The sequence below is a fragment of the Branchiostoma lanceolatum genome, chromosome 17, assembly GCF_035083965.1.
Source record: "Branchiostoma lanceolatum isolate klBraLanc5 chromosome 17, klBraLanc5.hap2, whole genome shotgun sequence".
NCBI classification, from domain to species: Eukaryota; Metazoa; Chordata; class Leptocardii; order Amphioxiformes; family Branchiostomatidae; genus Branchiostoma; species Branchiostoma lanceolatum.
The window spans coordinates 17,810,480-17,827,965 of NC_089738.1; the positions used below are offsets into that span (position 1 = coordinate 17,810,480).

The following is a 17,486-nucleotide window of genomic DNA, read 5'->3' on the forward strand; positions in this document are numbered from 1 at the left end:
GGACGGCCTCCACCGTCTGTATCCCTTTGGTGGTGTACGGGTCCCAGACGGTGGCACTATATTCCAAGTGGGGCCGCACCAGCGCTTTGTAACAAGTGGCCTTGACCCTAGATGGACAATGGGTCAAATTGCGCCGAATGACCCCTAGTACCCTGCCGGCTTTGCTAGTGGCGTAGTTGATATGGGTGTCCCACCGCAGATCGTCGGACAGTTGTACTCCAAGATAGGGGTGGGACTTGACACCGGTGAGGGCTTCTCCACTTAGGGAGTACTGGGTTAGAATGGGGTGCTTTTTACGGGTGATATGGAGGATGTGGCATTTAGAGGGATTGAACGACATAAGCCAACGATTTTGCCAATCTGTTAACGCATCAAGATCAGACTGTAGACCTTGTGCGTCAGAAGGCGTGCTGATAGTTCGATAAATCAAGCAATCATCGGCAAATAATCGAACGTGTGAATCTACGGAGCTGGGGAGGTCGTTAATATACAGTAGAAAGAGCAAAGGGCCTAACACTGTACCCTGAGGGACTCCAGAGGTGACCCTGACAGCTTTAGATGTTCCGCCGTCAAAGACAACCCTCTGGGTTCTCTCTGTTAGGAAGGCCCTAAACCAAGACTGAAGAAGGTCAGAAATGCCATAGTGCTCGAGCTTGCTCAGCAGCCGCTCGTGGGGCACGGTGTCGAATGCCTTGCTAAAGTCAAGCACCGCGACATCGACCTGTTTGTTATGGTCAAGATTGTTGGCCAAGTCTTGGAGGGTGAGTACCAGCTGGCTCTCACAGGACAGACCCTTCCTGAAACCGTGCTGCGCCGGGGACAGAACGCCATGAGTGTCAAGATGTTTCATCATGTGGCTGTGCACGATGTGTTCGAGCACTTTGCCACAGACCGATGTCAAAGACACCGGCCTATAGTTGGAAGGCATTGTTCTGTCACCCTTTTTGAAGATTGGAGCGATGTTAGCTGTTCTCCAATCCTCAGGTACGTCTCCCGTAGATATTGATTGGGAGAATATTGTCTGTAGTATTGGCGCAATTTGCTCGGCAACAGTTTTCAGGAGGCGAGGTGGTATTCCGTCTGGTCCTGTGGACTTGCTGGGATTAAGGCTAGAGAGCTGTTTGGCTACCCCCTCCACTGAGATGTTAAGGGAGGGGATAGTTGGAACTACGGATTCGCCAAGGGTAGGAACGGTAGATTTATCCTCCCTGGTAAACACTGACTCAAACTGGGCTCCCAGTGCATCAGCCTTTTCCTGGGGGTCAGATGTTAGCACCCCCTGGTGTCTAAGGGCTGATGCACCAGTAGAGTCCTGTCTGAGAGATTTGACATAGCTCCAAAAGGCCTTGGGATTATCCTCGATGTTTGTCTCAAGGTAGTTGGAAACATAATCCCTATGGGCCTTCCTAACTCTCTGCTTAACTCCCTTCCTACACCTCTTGAACTTTGCCCAGGCTTCATGGGAGTTGGATCTCCTAGCCTTGGAAAAAAGTTCAGACCGCTTACGAAATGCTTTGCGAATCTGGGGTGTTATCCAAGGTTTGCTAGATTGTGGCCTCACTCGTTTCCTGGGAACATGCTTATTGGCAGCACCATTATTGCTTATTAAGTCAGATCGCTATGCCGCCCCCCTCCCCCCTCTTGTTGTGTGTAGAGCTATTAGTTACGGCCTTTTCCCGATAATAACGTACATATATAGGGTACCTACCAGCTGAGGTTTAATGTGAACATAAGTCCTGAAGTCTTTGTTACTTTTATTGTTTTGCTACAATTTCTGCAAGGATGTTCTTCATACGTGTATTCATAATGGCACACTCGTAATGCCCTGGTTTGCCACTGCAAATATTCTCATTTTACATATATCTACCTTGACTTTTTTCAGAAATGCCTCGTCGACTTAGACTAACACTATACCCACGTAAAACGTGTAAAAGCAAATCAGGAGCACAAAAAGCAAACGCACAACATACGAATGATGCAACATGCGATGATGGCTGGGTAACAGAGGAAGAGGATGCATTTCCTGTTCTTGAGAGCACGGAAAAAAGTCCCTACTCACCATGCAGGAAGAGAAGTCGAAAGAGCCTCTATTCAACCCCTCGCAGGAAAGCAAAACGGAGCATACAGAGTCCCATCACTCCTGTGTCTCAAAAGAGCAGAGTACGAAAGAAAATACGATTTGGGACACCAGTGAAGTCTGATGACGTGGGCGTCGACTTATTTGAGTTCGATGAAGTGTCAAGAACCAAAGAGAAGGAAACACAGACATCTGCTGGAGATGTTCGGGACGGTATGGATGCAGACTCTACAGCGTTAGTTGATGAGGTTTTGAACGAGATGATAGACTTACTTCCAAAAGTAATTCTGGAACTAAAGCATGCAGATTCCAGTAAAAAAGACATTCTGCTCCGTTTCTGTCGCCTAGTTGAAGAGGGTGAGTTTCCGCTGGACAACATTTCCTTCCACCTCTGGTGCGAAGTAGTTCAGTGGTATGGCTTGGACACAAGCTCTGAAATGAGATATTCTCCTGTCACCAAAAGTTTCTGGAAATTAGGATGGCGTTTGTTTGGCGGTAGGTTCCTGAGACTCATGAGTGGAAGCAGAGGAATAGGGCAGGTGGTGTCAGGAGAGGCCAGTATTGGACTCTGCCACACAAAATCATCAACGATCAACTTTGCTGTTCCAAGTGTTGCAATGCTGTCCAACTTCCAACCATACGGAAACTTTCCCAACACTATCAGCCCAGGATTCATTGAGCAAATGGTAGTCTTGGCTAATGAAACACTCAAAGGGAAGTCCTGTTGTTTAGCCTTTGATGGCAAGAAGATAGCCCCAGGACTAACTCAGAACAGTGGTGATATCGACCTGCTAGGCCATGAACAGCTTCCAGAGAAATCTCTTAAGGAAAGGAAATCAGCTTTGAATGAGGACATTCAAAAGGTACAGTCTTTGATGGATCTGGTTTGCACAATTCAGTCACAATCAGGTATTACAAGTAGTGACCAGTTGGACGACCACTCAAAGAGAGCATTGTTTGATGAGCTATACAGCTTGTTTCAGCTGCTGAGCATGAAAAGTGCTGAGTTAAGGCACCTGAAGAAAAAGAAGGAATTCGCATTAAAGTCATTCAAAGCAAGAGGGGGCAGTGACTGGAGAAAGTCGAAATACATCTATGTAATCAGTGCATTACACACAATGCTCAATCAAGTGCAAGAGTGCACATTTACGTGGACAACTGTCAGAGAGAAACTATGTCATTGGTTGGCAATCTTAAACAATGCTGGAACCACATTCATGCCTGGAACTGTGGTACGACTGACAGAGCAAACCAACTACATCAGTCTACAGAACATTGAAGAACTACATGACAGACATGGAGAGCCTCTAGTTGAGTCACTGCAAGATGGCGACATACAGACGAAGGTTGATACCAGAGAGATTCCACAAGGAACACCAGAATGGCACACAATCAGATCGTCAGCAAGAGTGACAGGTAGCCAGCTGCACAGGGCTCTTGGCTTGGAGTCATTGAAGGCACAAAAAGAGTACTTTGATCGTGCAATCAAGAAAGTCATCAACCCTCCTTCCTTTTCAGAAGAACAGGAGAGAGCAATGGCTCATGGCATTGAACATGAAGTAGATGCAGCTGCAACATTGGCCTCAAAGGTCCTTCCAGCACTGGAACCTAATCTGCAGGTGTATGAAGAAGGTTGTATCATCATGAAGCAGGACAATAAACCGTTTCTAGTTGTTTCCCCTGACAGGAGCCTTAGATCTTCAAGAAACTGTACGGTGAGTGCTGTTGAGATCAAATGTCCATATACAGCAGATGTACATGACAAGATTCCATTCAGGTACTTAAGTCAGCTACATGCTGAAATGGCAGCACTGCAGTGCCCTGTTCTACTGTACTTATCATATAAAGCAGACTGCACAAATGTCTTCAAGGTCACTGCTGATACAGGACTATGGGCAGACATATGGAGTGCAGCTGTCAGTCAGTATGGTGGAAGTAAACCAGTAAAGCCCACACATCTGACCCCCGAGTCAAAGTCACTGAAGCAGATGCTGAAGGAGAAAGCAGAGACAGTTGAGTTCCTTGGTGAGTTCCCATCAGTAACTGCAGTAAGGGAACCTCATCTATCATCCACTGTGACCTCTGGTTCTGTCAGGGTGAACACACTGGCACTTGAAGAACTATCCACTCTACTAATGTCGGTGGAAAGGCTAATAAATGAACACTATCAGTTGAACAGAAAGAAGGCATCTGAAGTGGTTGTGCAGATTGTTGGGAATCTGGACAGAGAATGGTCAATGGAGCAAACTCATGGTTTCCCAACAAACTATTTCCTAAAGGGGTATAGCCTGACTTCAGAAGTAATGAGAAGCATAGTCGAGGAAAATCACCAGAAGTGTCATGACATTGGAATCCACATTCCATGCCGGTCATTTGATGGGCAGTGGAGGCAGCTTCTTGTACGAGACAAGAATGGCAATCCACTCACTCTTCTACAGTTGCAGAAAGACATCTGGAAGGAGGTGTGTGGTCAGAAGAAAAGGGCAATTGTAGAAGACTTGAAAACCATTCCAGCCCTGGAATGGGTGGTAGAGAAAGATGGACAAACAGGAAAATCTGTCATCAGAGTAAGGATGCAGAACAACCTTCCCTTTCCCACTACAGCTGCTGTGGGATGGAAGACCCAAGATACCAGCACATCACAGGAGTCAAGTGTCAGGGCTGACACTACTGATGATGACACCTCCCTCTTACCCATGTTAGACACATTACCTCTGGAGTCTGGATCCCCTTCAGATAATGCGGCAGGCAACAGAGACGCAGCCTTCAGTGCATTGGATGAGATTTCAAGGGAATTACAGAATAATGATGCTGATGCTGATAATGTTGGCCATGTGCACAGCCAACAGCCAGACACCAACAATGAGGAAGAGATAGAGCAGACGGACACTGATGAAAGTGTGTATGCAGAGCCTGACCAGCCGCAGACAGAGGAGCTTGATTGTGAACAAACACACATGGCTGATCAGCAAAATCATCAGCTAAGTGAATCTGAATTCAGAGAAATCCTGGAACAACTGATACAAGATGAAAAGGCTAATGTTGATCAGCGATGGAACAATCAGAATCTTGAAGACTTCAAAGAGAAATTTACATCTGCTGCAGTACTTGACTCTTCATTCCGAAATGTTGACCTGAACTGTATAGTGGAGTGTTTGAAATCAGATGTAAAAGAATGTGAAGCGATCATGCGGAGCTGGCCTAAATACAGGAAAGTAAATGCATTGTCGGATATTCTAGCAGATGGCTCACATGTTGAAGTGAAGAAGAGGAGGACCAGAGTAACTATGCCATTGTCAGTCCTGTGTGAAAAAGTACTCCTGTCAAATCAGTACCCCAAGCAAGCTCTTAATGTAACCTTATCAGAATATAAGTATGCTGTAAAGCAGAAAGAATGGGAAGAAACAAGTGCTATCAGCAATGATGTAAAAGTGGAAGGAACAAATGACCCTGCAGCATGGTTCTACAAGCCTGAATTCAGTTCTGAAAGATCCCAGCTTGAGGTAAGCTGCATTGATGGTGACCACCTTCTGACCCGATGGCGAGCACATTGTGCCAGAGGAAATGTGAAGAGAATCAAAAGGGATGCCTGGATCCAAGTTGCCAAGGACAGAACAACAAACCTTAACATTAGCATGGTGGAGGACATGTTGGATGCACAAAGTGTGCCTATTGCATGCACATTCTTCAGTAGGCAAGTTGAAGAGAAGATGGTACACATGGGATTTGACAGGGAAGCATGCTTTGTCAGACACATCAGGGAAGGTTTGATTGTGGCACATGATGATTCTGGCATTTCTTCATCAGACCGAGTAAAGATGCGTTTCAGACTAAGGACATACTTGATGGTGGGGGTTAACTTCCACAGATTCCCACCTCCAGGAAGATACATATCAAGTCTAGGGTGTCCATGGCAACTATGGGAAGATACTATTGCCAGCATTGATGCACACATGCTGCTGTATCCACTTGTGCAACAAGGTAGCTACAATCAAAGGGCATTCTCCAGCTTACTTTGTGAACAATTCTTCAGCGAAATGACAGGGGATGACAAAACGGGACATCAAGGGACACTGACAGCTGGTGAACTGACACGTCACTTTGGAGCTACCTGTGAGGTGCTTGCAACCAGGCTGAATCCACATCGGTCGGTGGCTTTCATTTTTATTATACAGATTAGTACTGTACTTTCCTTCCTGTACATCATCCCAATGTTTTTGTTGACTTGCAGGGATTCCTCTATTGACAGCATTTCATGCAATATATGACTTTTTGTTCATGATATAAATTCAGGAATACAATGTCAGCACCTATTAGTACAGTTTCTATCATACCGGTTTGTATGTAGTCAACGAATTGTAGGAAATCTTTAAGTCTTGAAATATACATCCTTCACTTCAGCATATTAAAAAAATACAGCTAAACATTGGGCTATGATTAGTATGAAGAACTTGATTATTACAATTAATCAGATTCAATATGCCCAATACTCATTTTTTTCCAGGAAGTGGGACATGAGAACAAAGAAGTCATCTGTGTATCCAGTGGTGACTGCTGAGCCCAGACATGCCTGCTCCTCCATGAAGAAAGACACATGCCTGTCCCTGGACAAGAAGCACATACTTCAAATCAGACCAAGGTAAGACTGGCCAACATCAGGTCAATAATGCTCTGACTTGCAAGTAATGACTTCTCCCTGAAGAAAACACAACATTGAAGGTAAAATGTTTCAAGAGACCTGATTAGATGCCTGGCAGACTTTGAAGAAATGCATAAAAATGCCCATTCCACCTCAGTCTATTTTGAAGGGTCAGTATCTTGTCTGTACTTGCTTCTAAATGGAGTGTATATGGGGGCCTTCAGGCATTTTTGTTCCCCATGGTGCATTGTGTGGTGCCTGGTTGTTATCTGTTATTGTTTATTTTGAAGGGTCAGTATCTTGTCTGTACTTGCTTCTGAATGGAGTGTATATGGGGGCCTTCAGGCATTTAGTTCCCAATGGTGGCTTGTGTGGTGCCTGGTTTTTATTTGTTATTGTTGTGATGTCAAGCCACATGCCCTTTGATAGTCCTGTTGTAAGAGTTTGTGCTACATATGTATAATTTTATTTACACTGAAAAATGGCTAGAATCTGACAGAATGATGCAACCATTTTTAAACTGAAAAATGGTTAGAATCTGACAGAATGATTTAACCACATTTGCATTCTCTATTTCCACAGGAATCATGTGTTTGACCTGATAAGAAGGAGAAAAAGCCAGCGAAAATCAGGGCACATATCAGGTCCAAATGAGCCAGCACGTGGGGCACGTGGGGTTCGACAGCATCATCGCATTGACGAAAGCAAATTGCTGCCTTCAACAAGGGCTGGGATTGGACTTTAACTTTTATAGGATTATTTTTTATAACCAGTTGTAGATATCAAGCATCAAGGACACCTTTTCTGGACTGCAGGAGCTCCGTTGATATGAAAGGCAAAGGAAACCATACAATGTACAACTGGAATATTGATTTAACTCGGTATTTTCAGTAGAAATCTATATTCATCGGTATTTATTGAAGAGGGTATTCATCAATTGCTGTGATAATACATTTAAGTTTGCATGTTTTTTTTTTAAATTTTGTGTTAGGCAGGAAATGGTGGTTTTAAGTTCGAAATAATCATAGCGCTTTTATGGTATACAGCCATATGCGGCCAAAAAGTACAAACATAAAACCACCGCGAACGCTTCTGTACTTACAGTATCTGAAATCGCACATGATATTAGATGAAGACATTGAAGATGATATTTGTCAGGTTGTCATATTTACAGATTTAAGGAATGGACCATCTCAGCCTTGCATCATTTTGCTGAATTGTAATGCGATGTTCTTGTTCTTGTTATATATCATGTGACAAAGATGACAAAGATGACTATACAGTAATCATATTGCACGGTAGCTTGATTCATAGCTATTAATTACAAAATATCTTCTGATTGTTTACAAAATATATTTTTGTTGAATTGTAATGCGATGTTCTTGTTCTTGTTATATATCATGTGACAAAGATGACTATACAGTAATCATATTGCACGGTAGCTTGATTCATAGCTATTAATTACAAAATATCTTCTGATTGTTTACAAAATATATTTTTGTTGAATTGTAATGCGATGTTCTTGTTCTTGTTATATATCATGTGACAAAGATGACTATACAGTAATCATATTGCACGGTAGCTTGATTCATAGCTATTAATTACAAAATATCTTCTGATTGTTTACGTTCTTGTTATACAAATATGTTTGCTGAATTTTAATGCCATCTTCCTGATGTTGTTGTATAGATCACCTGAGAAATGGTTATATTGCAATCAAAAGGCACTGTAACTTGACTCTCGAAAAAAATGAACAAAGTCAACACCAGTTGAATACAAAGTCTCAGCGCTGTCACTTTCCTGAATGCTAGAGACGAAAATATGGCACTGTACAAAGCATAACCAAATTAACCAGAATAACTACCTCATCTACATATTGTCAGGTGCATAACGCACAAGGTATTTCTTCTTGTAAAACTAACAAACGTAACTAAGCAAGCCAGAATTACACCTTATCTACATATTGTCAGGTGCATAACGCACAAGGTATTTCTTCTTGTAAAACTAACAAACGTCACTAAGCAAGCCAGAATTACACCTCATCTCCATTTTGTGAGGTGCATAACGCACAAGGTATTTCTTGTAAAACTAACAAACGTAACTAAGCAAGCCAGAATTACACCTCATCTACATATAGACAGGTGCATGATTACATGTGGACAGGTGCATGAAGATTACATGTGGACAGGTGCATGATTACATGTGGACAGGTGCATGATTACATGTGGACAGGTGCATGATTACATGTGGACAGGTGTGTGATGATCAAGTTCTTCCTGTCTATGAAACTTGTGTCCACATTTGTCACAGACATAGTTCTTTACTCTCGGATTGTCATGGGTTTTGCGGTGACGTTGCATTACTTCTTTTGTCTTGAAAGATTTTCCGCACAAGTCGCACAAATGATCCCTATCGGAGTGAACTCCCATGTGTTTCTTCAGATACTGCCTGCACTTAAATTCTTTTTGGCACACAGGGCACTCCTTAGGGGACTCGACTGACTTTCCTACAGCATGGACGTGTTTGAGATGTGTTGTTAGTCCTCTCCTGTACCTAAATAGCTTACGGCAGATGGTACACTGGTGTGGAGTGGCTCCAGAGTGGACAGCCTGATGATCCTTCAATTTAGCATCTGATGTGAAAAACTTGTGGCACTGTTGACATTTATGACCATCAGGGTCATGTATTCTCCTGTGAGCATACAAGCTTGACTTATGCACATATCGTCTACCACACACTAAACAGGCAAATCTTTTCTCCCCTTCGTGACTAGCTACATGATCATGAAAATCCCTTGCGTAAATAAAGTCCCTATCGCACAATCTACACTGATAGGATGGTCCTTTACCAGTGCCATGGCATCGGCGTTTGTGTTCGGCTAGTGAGCTGCTGTTTGCATAGCTCTTGCCATGGGTGCACAGACTGCACTGTAGTCCTTTGCGTTTGGGGACATCAGCCACACTAGGAAGGTCATTGTACCCGTTAGATTCTTCTGAAGATGTTGACCCTTCACTGGTACTGGAACTTGTACTGGATCCGCTATTGCTGGAACTTGAAGACCAAGCCCCATCCCCACGGTGTGAGATGTCAGTTGGAGGTGCTGGTTCCACGAGCACAGCTCTGTCTCCACGGTGTGAGATGTCAGTTGGAGGTGCTGGTTCCACGAGCACAGCTCTGTCTCCACGGTGTGAGATGTCAGTTGGAGGTGCTGGTTCCACGAGCACAGCTCCGTCTCCACGGTGTGAGATGTCAGTGGGAGGTGCTGGTTCCACGAGCACAGCTCTGTCTCCACGGTGTGAGATGTCAGTTGGAGGTGCTGGTTCCACGAGCACAGCTCCGTCTCCACGGTGTGAGATGTCAGTTGGAGGTGCTGGTTCCACGAGCACAGCTCTGTCTCCACGGTGTGAGATGTCAGTTGGAGGTGCTGGTTCCACGAGCACAGCTCCGTCTCCACGGTGTGAGATGTCAGTGGGAGGTGCTGGTTCCACGAGCACAGCTCCGTCTCCACGGTGTGAGATGTCAGTGGGAGGTGCTGGTTCCACGAGCACAGCTCCGTCTCCACGGTGTGAGATGTCAGTGGGAGGTGCTGGTTCCACGAGCACAGCTCCGTCTCCACGGTGTGAGATGTCAGTTGGAGGTGCTGGTTCCACGAGCACAGCTCCGTCTCCACGGTGTGAGATGTCAGTTGGAGGTGCTGGTTCCACGAGCACAGCTCCGTCTCCACGGTGTGAGATGTCAGTGGGAGGTGCTGGTTCCACAAGCACAGCTCCGTCTCCACGGTGTGAGATGTTAGTTGGAGTAGGTGGGTCCACATCATGTGAGATGTCAGTTGGACTAGGTGCCTCCTGGAGGCTTGGTTTGTTGGGTAGAACAGGTTGTGTCACATTTGTGGTCAACTGTACCAACCTGTTCTACCCATCAAACGAGAACTCCATGACTGAAATGCAAATTCCAATAATAAATACCATTGTCTGGATAAACATTAATGACTATCCATCTTCATTTAAGTTACCACAACTATGTCTATAATAAATTCTAAGCATTGAGCTGCATGTTACCAAAATAAAGCTATAAAACAAAAACAACATTGACTCTTATGTCTTTTGGAACTGTTATAAGATATGTTACCATCGCTCTACACGCACGTGGCTCGTACCGAAAAATGGGGGAGGGGGGCGATGTATACCGGTATCATTTCTCCACATATATTTTCATTGTAGGCATATAATGTCGGTTCCAAAGTAATGTTACGTTGCTCTAGGCACCCAATTTCAGTAAATGTAGTCAACTCTGACGATGTCTTTACTTCTAATGGCCCAAAATGCGGTGTTTGGCGTTTGTTTACCTTGATAACTTTGATGTGTGATGTCACTGTTCTACAACTGTTCTCCCTATATCTCGATTTAAATTGAAGACCTGCCGATTATTTTTGGCTCCGGATGACCCTAAGATAGTCTGTCACCTGATAGGCCTAGTTAGATGACCAGTCGATGTCTCTATATGACGCTAGAGAAGGAAATTGTGGAGGACCTACCTTGGCGCGGGCCTTCAAGCGCTCTCTGGAGGCAGTAGTGAGACAGCTGGTGGCGCTGTCCCACGGCTGAAATTTCCGCGCGAGCGGCTGATTGGTTCGCGCGGTGTCGAATTTGTCTGCGCGTTGCAGCTGATTGGTCCGCGCGGACGGCTGATTTTTCTGCGGCGCGTTGAATGTGTCTGCGCGTTTCGGCTGATAGATCTCTGCGACCACCGAATGTGTCTGGCCATCCCGTGACGTACGTTATACCCCGTGAGAACAGACGCGCCCTCGCGAATGGCCTCGGCGTGACAGGAACCGGACCGGGAACCTTCATTCTCCCGCCTTTTTTCCAGTACATCATCGACCACTACGGCTGGCGGGGTTCCCTACTTATAACCGCAGGGGTAGCCCTCCAGGGTCTCGTGTTCGGCGCTCTGTTAAGGCCTATTTACCTCAAGGAGGACGTCGAACGTCATGACGTCAATGCACCTCAAGACAAAAGAATATGTTCGACGCGTTTATTTGACTTTTCCCTCTTTAAAACGCCGATTTTTGTGATTTTTACCTTTTCGAATCTTTTCTTGTTCTTTGCTAACTTTATTCCGTACGTGCATCTCGTCGCCCACGCAAGGCATGTCGGGATAGATGCCCAGAGCGCCGCTTTCTTGATTTCTATCATCGGTATCGGTGATGGACTCTCAAGAATAGCGTACGGATGGCTTTCTGATCTAGGTCTGTTCATTCGCCTGCGTGGCTACATTGTATGTCTACTTGGATTCAGTCTGAGTCTGGTGTGCTTGCCTGTAGCGAAGTCGTACCCGGCCATGGTGGTGTGCTGCCTGTGTTTCGGGGTGTTTGCCGGGTGCTACACGACCCAAACGGCGGTGTTCCTGGCGGAGTTCTGCGGCGTGAAACGACTGGCCAGCGCACTCGGGCTGCTCTTCGGCCTGGGAGGGTTCCCAACGCTGTTCGGACCTCCAATCGCAGGTAAAGAACGTACCCAACACACTTTTTGATTAGATCAGTTATTCCATGATGAGCGATGTCTCAAACCTCTGAAACGCGTTCCCTTAAGAATACTATTTTGCTAGGTTGGGTAGCCCTGTCTGCATGTAAAACATGTGTTGTAAAAGAAAACACGACATAAAAATGTGCAACAAAGAGAGGGACGATTAAGCCCTCAAATCAGTTTGTGGGTGAAACCTCTCTTTCTTGTATGTTGCCTTGAGTCAAAAAGGCAAATCACTTCTCGCATATTAAAAGTTAAGCATATCACTTCAGTAGTTCTTGTGTACATCTTTTCTGATGCTAATCATGTTTTTAAATGTTCCATACATTGTTAGTATTTTGCCACTACAGTAGTTTTAAAACCTCAATGCCATTTCTGCTATCATCTGTATCTGGCTTAATATAATTTTATATTTTCCCGCGTCAACAGGTTATTTGTATGACGTGACCGGAAACTACAACGTGTCGTTCTACGTGGCCGGAAGTGCTGCCTTCTGCAGCGTGCTGCTCATGACGTCAGTGGAGGTCCATCTAACCAGAACTGCGCATGCCCGGGGCGATCACGAAAGATGCCCGATGACCTTGAACATTTCCGATGACCTTGACGCGTCCGGGACAGAAAAGGGCTTAGAAGAGACTTCTAGGTTAACTGAGGATATGAGAAACTGCAAGGTCCCGTTTCTTGTACACGAGACAACGGTGTAACGTCTTCTGTGTACTCTTCTGGCTTCAGTCAGTGTTTAACTTATCATTCAGAGCAGGCTCTGAAATGTGCGGTCTTGTCTTGTTTTGTCAATGAAGGTTAGACATCCAGGTAATAAGATACGCCAAATAGCAGTTACTCAAGAAACCGGATAGAATTTGGAAACGGTCAGACTTTTCAGGTAACATCTACTACCTTTCGTCAGTGACACTGAACAAGACCTTTCAAACAGCAGGTTTTTAACCACGAACTATGAATTGATATGCTAAATAAGGTGAAGACAAATTTTAGGTAGTCCAACTTGCCGTGACAGATCTTGCTCAGTGTCACTGACGAAATGTAGTGGATGCTACCTGAAAGGTCTCACCGTTTCCAATTCAAGTATCCAGTTGCTTGAGTAACTGCTATTTGGCGTTTTCTTGTTGTTGTTTTCTTGCTGAGCACGTACAATATGTAGGCATCTTCAGTGTTCCAACTGCGCATGCGCAGCGAGATGAATTTGGGGTAGTATGTCAAAATTGAAAGCCCCCAACGTGTAAACAACTTGTCCAGACCGTTCTTAATGCGTGTCCAGATCTGGTTGTTCATGCATCGGGGCCTTCACCATTGACATATTGTCTACAGTGCATCTCGTATGCACATGCGCAATTGGAACCATGGAAATGCTTATTTCCGATTGCTGCTGCCTTGTTAGTTGTTACCGACTCTTGTAATCGAGGGAAAAGCTATTCCATGACGCCACACGGAAATGAAAATGACCAATGTTACTTAAGAATACGACTTTGCTGACTCATCATTATCAGACTGTTCAAAGACAAATCAGGTATTCTCTTAAGCATGTGTAGATGGTTAAATTATTTATTTACTTCAAAAACGAAATCATGGAAATACTCGTGTATTGAATATTCTTATTGATGTCACAATTAAACATAAAACCACTTAAGATTTTGTTGAACAGTGCACATTTGTTTTTGTCCTGCAACTTAGTAGATGACACGCACGAAAACTGTAAGACGAAACACATGTCCTTGGTAAAACTTTATTCAGCACGGACCATGGTTGCGATTCCTCACCCTTTCCGCCAGGGGTCGCTTGTCAACCCGGTTCACTTTCCTATGATCCTGGGAGAGAAAAATATATCACTTTTAGAAATACCGAAGTCAAAGTTTAAGGGATTGATAAGGTTTTTCTCTGACATAGACCGAAGTTTTTTTTCACACCAACCATACTGTATTTCAAACTCTAGTATTGCAGTTCCAATTTAAACCTGACAAAAACGTTTGGAAACTGAACTTCTGGCGTCGCGAAGTGGAAAACTGCCATATTTGATCCTTCCATCGTAAAGTGAAAGATATGAAAACCGAGAATTCTACTACAGTACCATAGATAGTGGACAGGGGGTCATATTTGAACTTAACCTTTGCTTTGACGACACCTACCCATATACCGAATATAATACGGGTCTATCCACTACCTTTGAGTTATGCCGTCCACAAACAAACACACATACATACACACACACTCACACACAGACACAGTGAGAGAGAAACAAACACATTCACACAAACAGACTTACATAGTCACACGCACAGACACATGCGCACGAACACACACATACAACTACACACACACACACAAACCGCACGCACGCACACATACATACATACATACACCTACACACAGACACACAAACAAAACTCACGCACACACATACAGACCAACGGCACCGAAAACACCGTTTTCACGGAGGTAAATGTCCCTGTACTAGCTGTAGCTCAATTGGTAGCGGCTTCGCAGTTGAGCCTCCTGTTTCCAATTAGTTGGATCCGGGAGACCCCGGATCGAATCCCGGGAAGGGTATCCTTGTCGGAGCTGCACTGTCTTTCGGAAGAGACGAAACATGGGGGTCCCGTGTTCGAGGAGGTGCCTCGAGTGCGTTACAACAGCCTCATTACTCACATGGGTACCTACTGGCTGAAATAATACAACTTGGTGAATAAAATAAATAGGTGCATACTCACGGCTGACAGATGAAGGCCCCTCCAGACCAGACACCGTTGGGCAGACAGGTGCTTGAGGTGAAGAAGGATGCCGGCACGTACCCCGACCAGCAGCGGAACGTACACACGGTCCCGTGGTAGTACGGAGGGAAGCAGTTCGGCCAGGCAAAGTGAGTTATTGGCGGGCCGCATGTGCCTTGGTTCACGTCTGAAAAAGAAATTAAAGCATGATACAAATTGAACAAGGTCATATACCAGGGGGCCCAAAATCGACCTTGATGTTCGGCTTGACAACACCCACCCACATACCAAATCTCATCATAATCCATCAAGAGGTTCTTGAGTTATGCTGACTGGAGTATTTTGGAAACACAAACAGACAGACGGACACACCCAAAACTATATCTCTATTTTTCATGGAGATAACATTAACAAGCGACGCCAGACGCTTCAGATCTGTTACGATTTCGGCAATGACATAGACGTATGAAAAGCTCAAGCTATTTAGCCCATTTAGTTAGTTCGGAAAAGTATTACTAGTAAGTAATTTGAAGATTCCCTTATTAGTGATTTAATGAGTTAGAGGAATGCTAGCTCATTAAATGACTAGTAAGGGTTTTGAAGATCCTCTTACTAGTGTTTTAGTGAGTTAGAGGAGTGTTAGCTCATTAATTAACTAGTCGGCTGCAAATTTATTGTGTTACTTGCACGATAAGTCACTAGCACAACTTTTTCACTTCGTCCTTTGGCATCTTTTACTATACTATTAAACTAAATAAATGTGCTGAATAATCAGATCTGTATGAAACATACCTTGTGACGAAGACGGCCAGATGACCACAGCCGTGATCAAGAGGAACGCATATGTCCACATCTTTACCGTCTGTTGTGTTGAGTACAGAATACTGTGAAGTATGTGTGGGTATTGTTGCGAGTGCTGCAATGTGTATACTGTATCTCAAGGCCATGGGAACCACACAGCTGACCAGTAGGACAGGCGACATTTCCTGAGATTGGACCGGAGGTATTGACCTCAAGCGAGCGCAAGGAAGGCTAATCAATGTGACGTCATGCACACGCCGAAAATCGCCAGTTAGACGTGAAAATACGACCATGTGCGGCAAAATTTGAAGTGCGTAGTCCAGTGGTTAGCGATCTTGCCTCTGGCACTATATAGAAGCCCCGGGTTCGATCCCGGCTGTGTCGCTCACCCGACATGCACGCTACCGGAAAGGGTCGCAGTTCTTAGGACGGGACGTTAAGCCGTGGTCCACTGTTCATTGTGCTTGTCGAAAAGAGCTAGGGGAATGTCCCCGGTACAATGAACCTGTAAATACTGTACATAGCGTCTGTCTTCTCTGTCACGACCAGTGGAAGATTAGCTCATCTGTTCATTGAGTTCATTTGAGCTAAACTGGTTCGAGATCCCTTTCCTTTTTAAGTATGTGAAATGGACGTATTTCATCCTCGAAAGATAACAAAGTGCATTCCCCAAGGCAAGGGCACTGCATCGGGACCTGTCAGGGGTTTGAACATGGAACCTCTTGAATCTAGCGCAAACTTTCTAACTATTACACCACAATATGCTTTATTTCTGAATATCATCATTCATTACTGTACCTCTACCAACACTCCTATGTCAAGTTTATGTATTCAATTGGTGTCCTATAAGTCCGTATGGGCTGGGCGACTTTATTGAGCCGCAGGACACGAAAATAAAACATTCATTCATTCATATGCCTCAGTATGACCGTTCTGAGACGTCGAAGTCAGCAGATCTAGATACATTGCTGTAGGCCACCGAAACAAGGGAAGATACAGAACATCTAGATCTTGAAAAAATGGAATATAGTTCTCAATCAGTTGCTCATTCTATATTGCCACTGTTAGGAAAACGTAAGATGAGCTAGTCGACTAATACGCCAAAACAAAGTTAAAGGACCCCTCTCCCGCTCCTGCAATATTCCTCCTAGTCCATCCCTTATAAGGACACAACGACCGCGGCGACAGAATCTCGTGCCAACATGACCCTTTTAAAAGTTGTGTATCCAAACTGTGCTTTTACTCAGCTGTCAGCTATGCTGTAACAATGGAACAGTATTTTCCCTACGTAGGCGTTTGTTTGAGTGGCCCGCACCTGAAACCCGATACCCCTGTACGTCACGGCTTGTCGTGCCCCACTTGTTCGAAAGAAAAACAGGCCTGTTTCTGTGTCAGACGACTTTTTAATAGTCACACCGCGGTAAAAAAAAGTGGGGGGGGCGCTAATCTACAAGCAAATGTACGAGCTTTGCCTACTTTTCGGCTTTGTTTGGACGTCTTATCGCTTGTTTGGACGCATTCAGGGCAAGACGTCTGGTGAAAAATAAGCCGCAACTTTGACGTCCTAGAAAAGGTGACGTCGCACTTCTGCTTGGAGATTGCGGAAGTGTGTCGTCACTCCCACGCGACCTTGCCCCAAAACTGATGACATCACGGCATGGATACCTGCCAAGAAGGCCTTTAATTCAATCTGTCAAAAATCAGGAGGAAAGATTTGTGAA

The 17,486-nt window shown here is 44.7% G+C and overlaps 4 protein-coding genes across 4 annotated transcripts; 2 read left to right on the forward strand and 2 right to left on the reverse strand.

Moving 5' to 3' along the window:
• The first annotated feature begins 1,615 nt into the window (after positions 1-1,615).
• On the forward strand, positions 1,616-8,343 carry LOC136422675 (uncharacterized). The gene is made up of 3 exons (XM_066410502.1): positions 1,616-6,224; positions 6,582-6,716; positions 7,299-8,343. The coding sequence occupies exons 1-3, from the start codon at positions 1,885-1,887 to the stop codon at positions 7,459-7,461; spliced, it is 4,638 nt and encodes a 1,545-aa protein (XP_066266599.1). The 5' UTR covers positions 1,616-1,884; the 3' UTR covers positions 7,462-8,343.
• A 142-nt stretch (positions 8,344-8,485) lies between these two features.
• On the reverse strand, positions 8,486-11,508 carry LOC136422676 (uncharacterized). The gene is made up of 2 exons (XM_066410503.1): positions 11,251-11,508; positions 8,486-10,653 (listed from the first exon to the last, which is right to left on the reverse strand). The coding sequence occupies exon 2, from the start codon at positions 10,531-10,533 to the stop codon at positions 9,595-9,597; it is 939 nt and encodes a 312-aa protein (XP_066266600.1). The 5' UTR covers positions 10,534-10,653; positions 11,251-11,508; the 3' UTR covers positions 8,486-9,594.
• Positions 11,509-11,957: 449 nt separating this feature from the next.
• LOC136422678 (monocarboxylate transporter 12-like) lies at positions 11,958-13,485 on the forward strand. The gene is made up of 2 exons (XM_066410504.1): positions 11,958-12,219; positions 12,671-13,485. Exons 1-2 carry the CDS (start codon positions 12,057-12,059, stop codon positions 12,943-12,945), a joined length of 438 nt encoding a protein of 145 aa, XP_066266601.1. The 5' UTR covers positions 11,958-12,056; the 3' UTR covers positions 12,946-13,485.
• A 300-nt stretch (positions 13,486-13,785) lies between these two features.
• LOC136422679 (sushi, von Willebrand factor type A, EGF and pentraxin domain-containing protein 1-like) lies at positions 13,786-15,896 on the reverse strand. Its single transcript, XM_066410505.1, has 3 exons — positions 15,757-15,896; positions 14,965-15,151; positions 13,786-14,064 (listed from the first exon to the last, which is right to left on the reverse strand). The coding sequence occupies exons 1-3, from the start codon at positions 15,815-15,817 to the stop codon at positions 14,049-14,051; spliced, it is 264 nt and encodes an 87-aa protein (XP_066266602.1). The 5' UTR covers positions 15,818-15,896; the 3' UTR covers positions 13,786-14,048.
• Between the last annotated feature and the right edge of the window lie 1,590 nt (positions 15,897-17,486).

Coding starts and splice junctions, on each gene's coding strand:
- LOC136422675 (XM_066410502.1), top strand. CDS start 1,885: ATGCCTCGTCGACTTAGACTAACACTATACCCACGTAAAACGTGTAAA. Junction 6,225..6,581: donor ACCAGGCTGAATCCACATCG/GTCGGTGGCTTT, acceptor ATTTTTTTCCAG/GAAGTGGGACATGAGAACAA. Junction 6,717..7,298: donor ATACTTCAAATCAGACCAAG/GTAAGACTGGCC, acceptor CTATTTCCACAG/GAATCATGTGTTTGACCTGA.
- LOC136422676 (XM_066410503.1), bottom strand. CDS start 10,533: ATGATGTGGACCCACCTACTCCAACTAACATCTCACACCGTGGAGACG.
- LOC136422678 (XM_066410504.1), top strand. CDS start 12,057: ATGGTGGTGTGCTGCCTGTGTTTCGGGGTGTTTGCCGGGTGCTACACG. Junction 12,220..12,670: donor GTTCGGACCTCCAATCGCAG/GTAAAGAACGTA, acceptor CCGCGTCAACAG/GTTATTTGTATGACGTGACC.
- LOC136422679 (XM_066410505.1), bottom strand. CDS start 15,817: ATGTGGACATATGCGTTCCTCTTGATCACGGCTGTGGTCATCTGGCCG. Junction 15,152..15,756: donor CTGGCCGTCTTCGTCACAAG/GTATGTTTCATA, acceptor TTTCTTTTTCAG/ACGTGAACCAAGGCACATGC.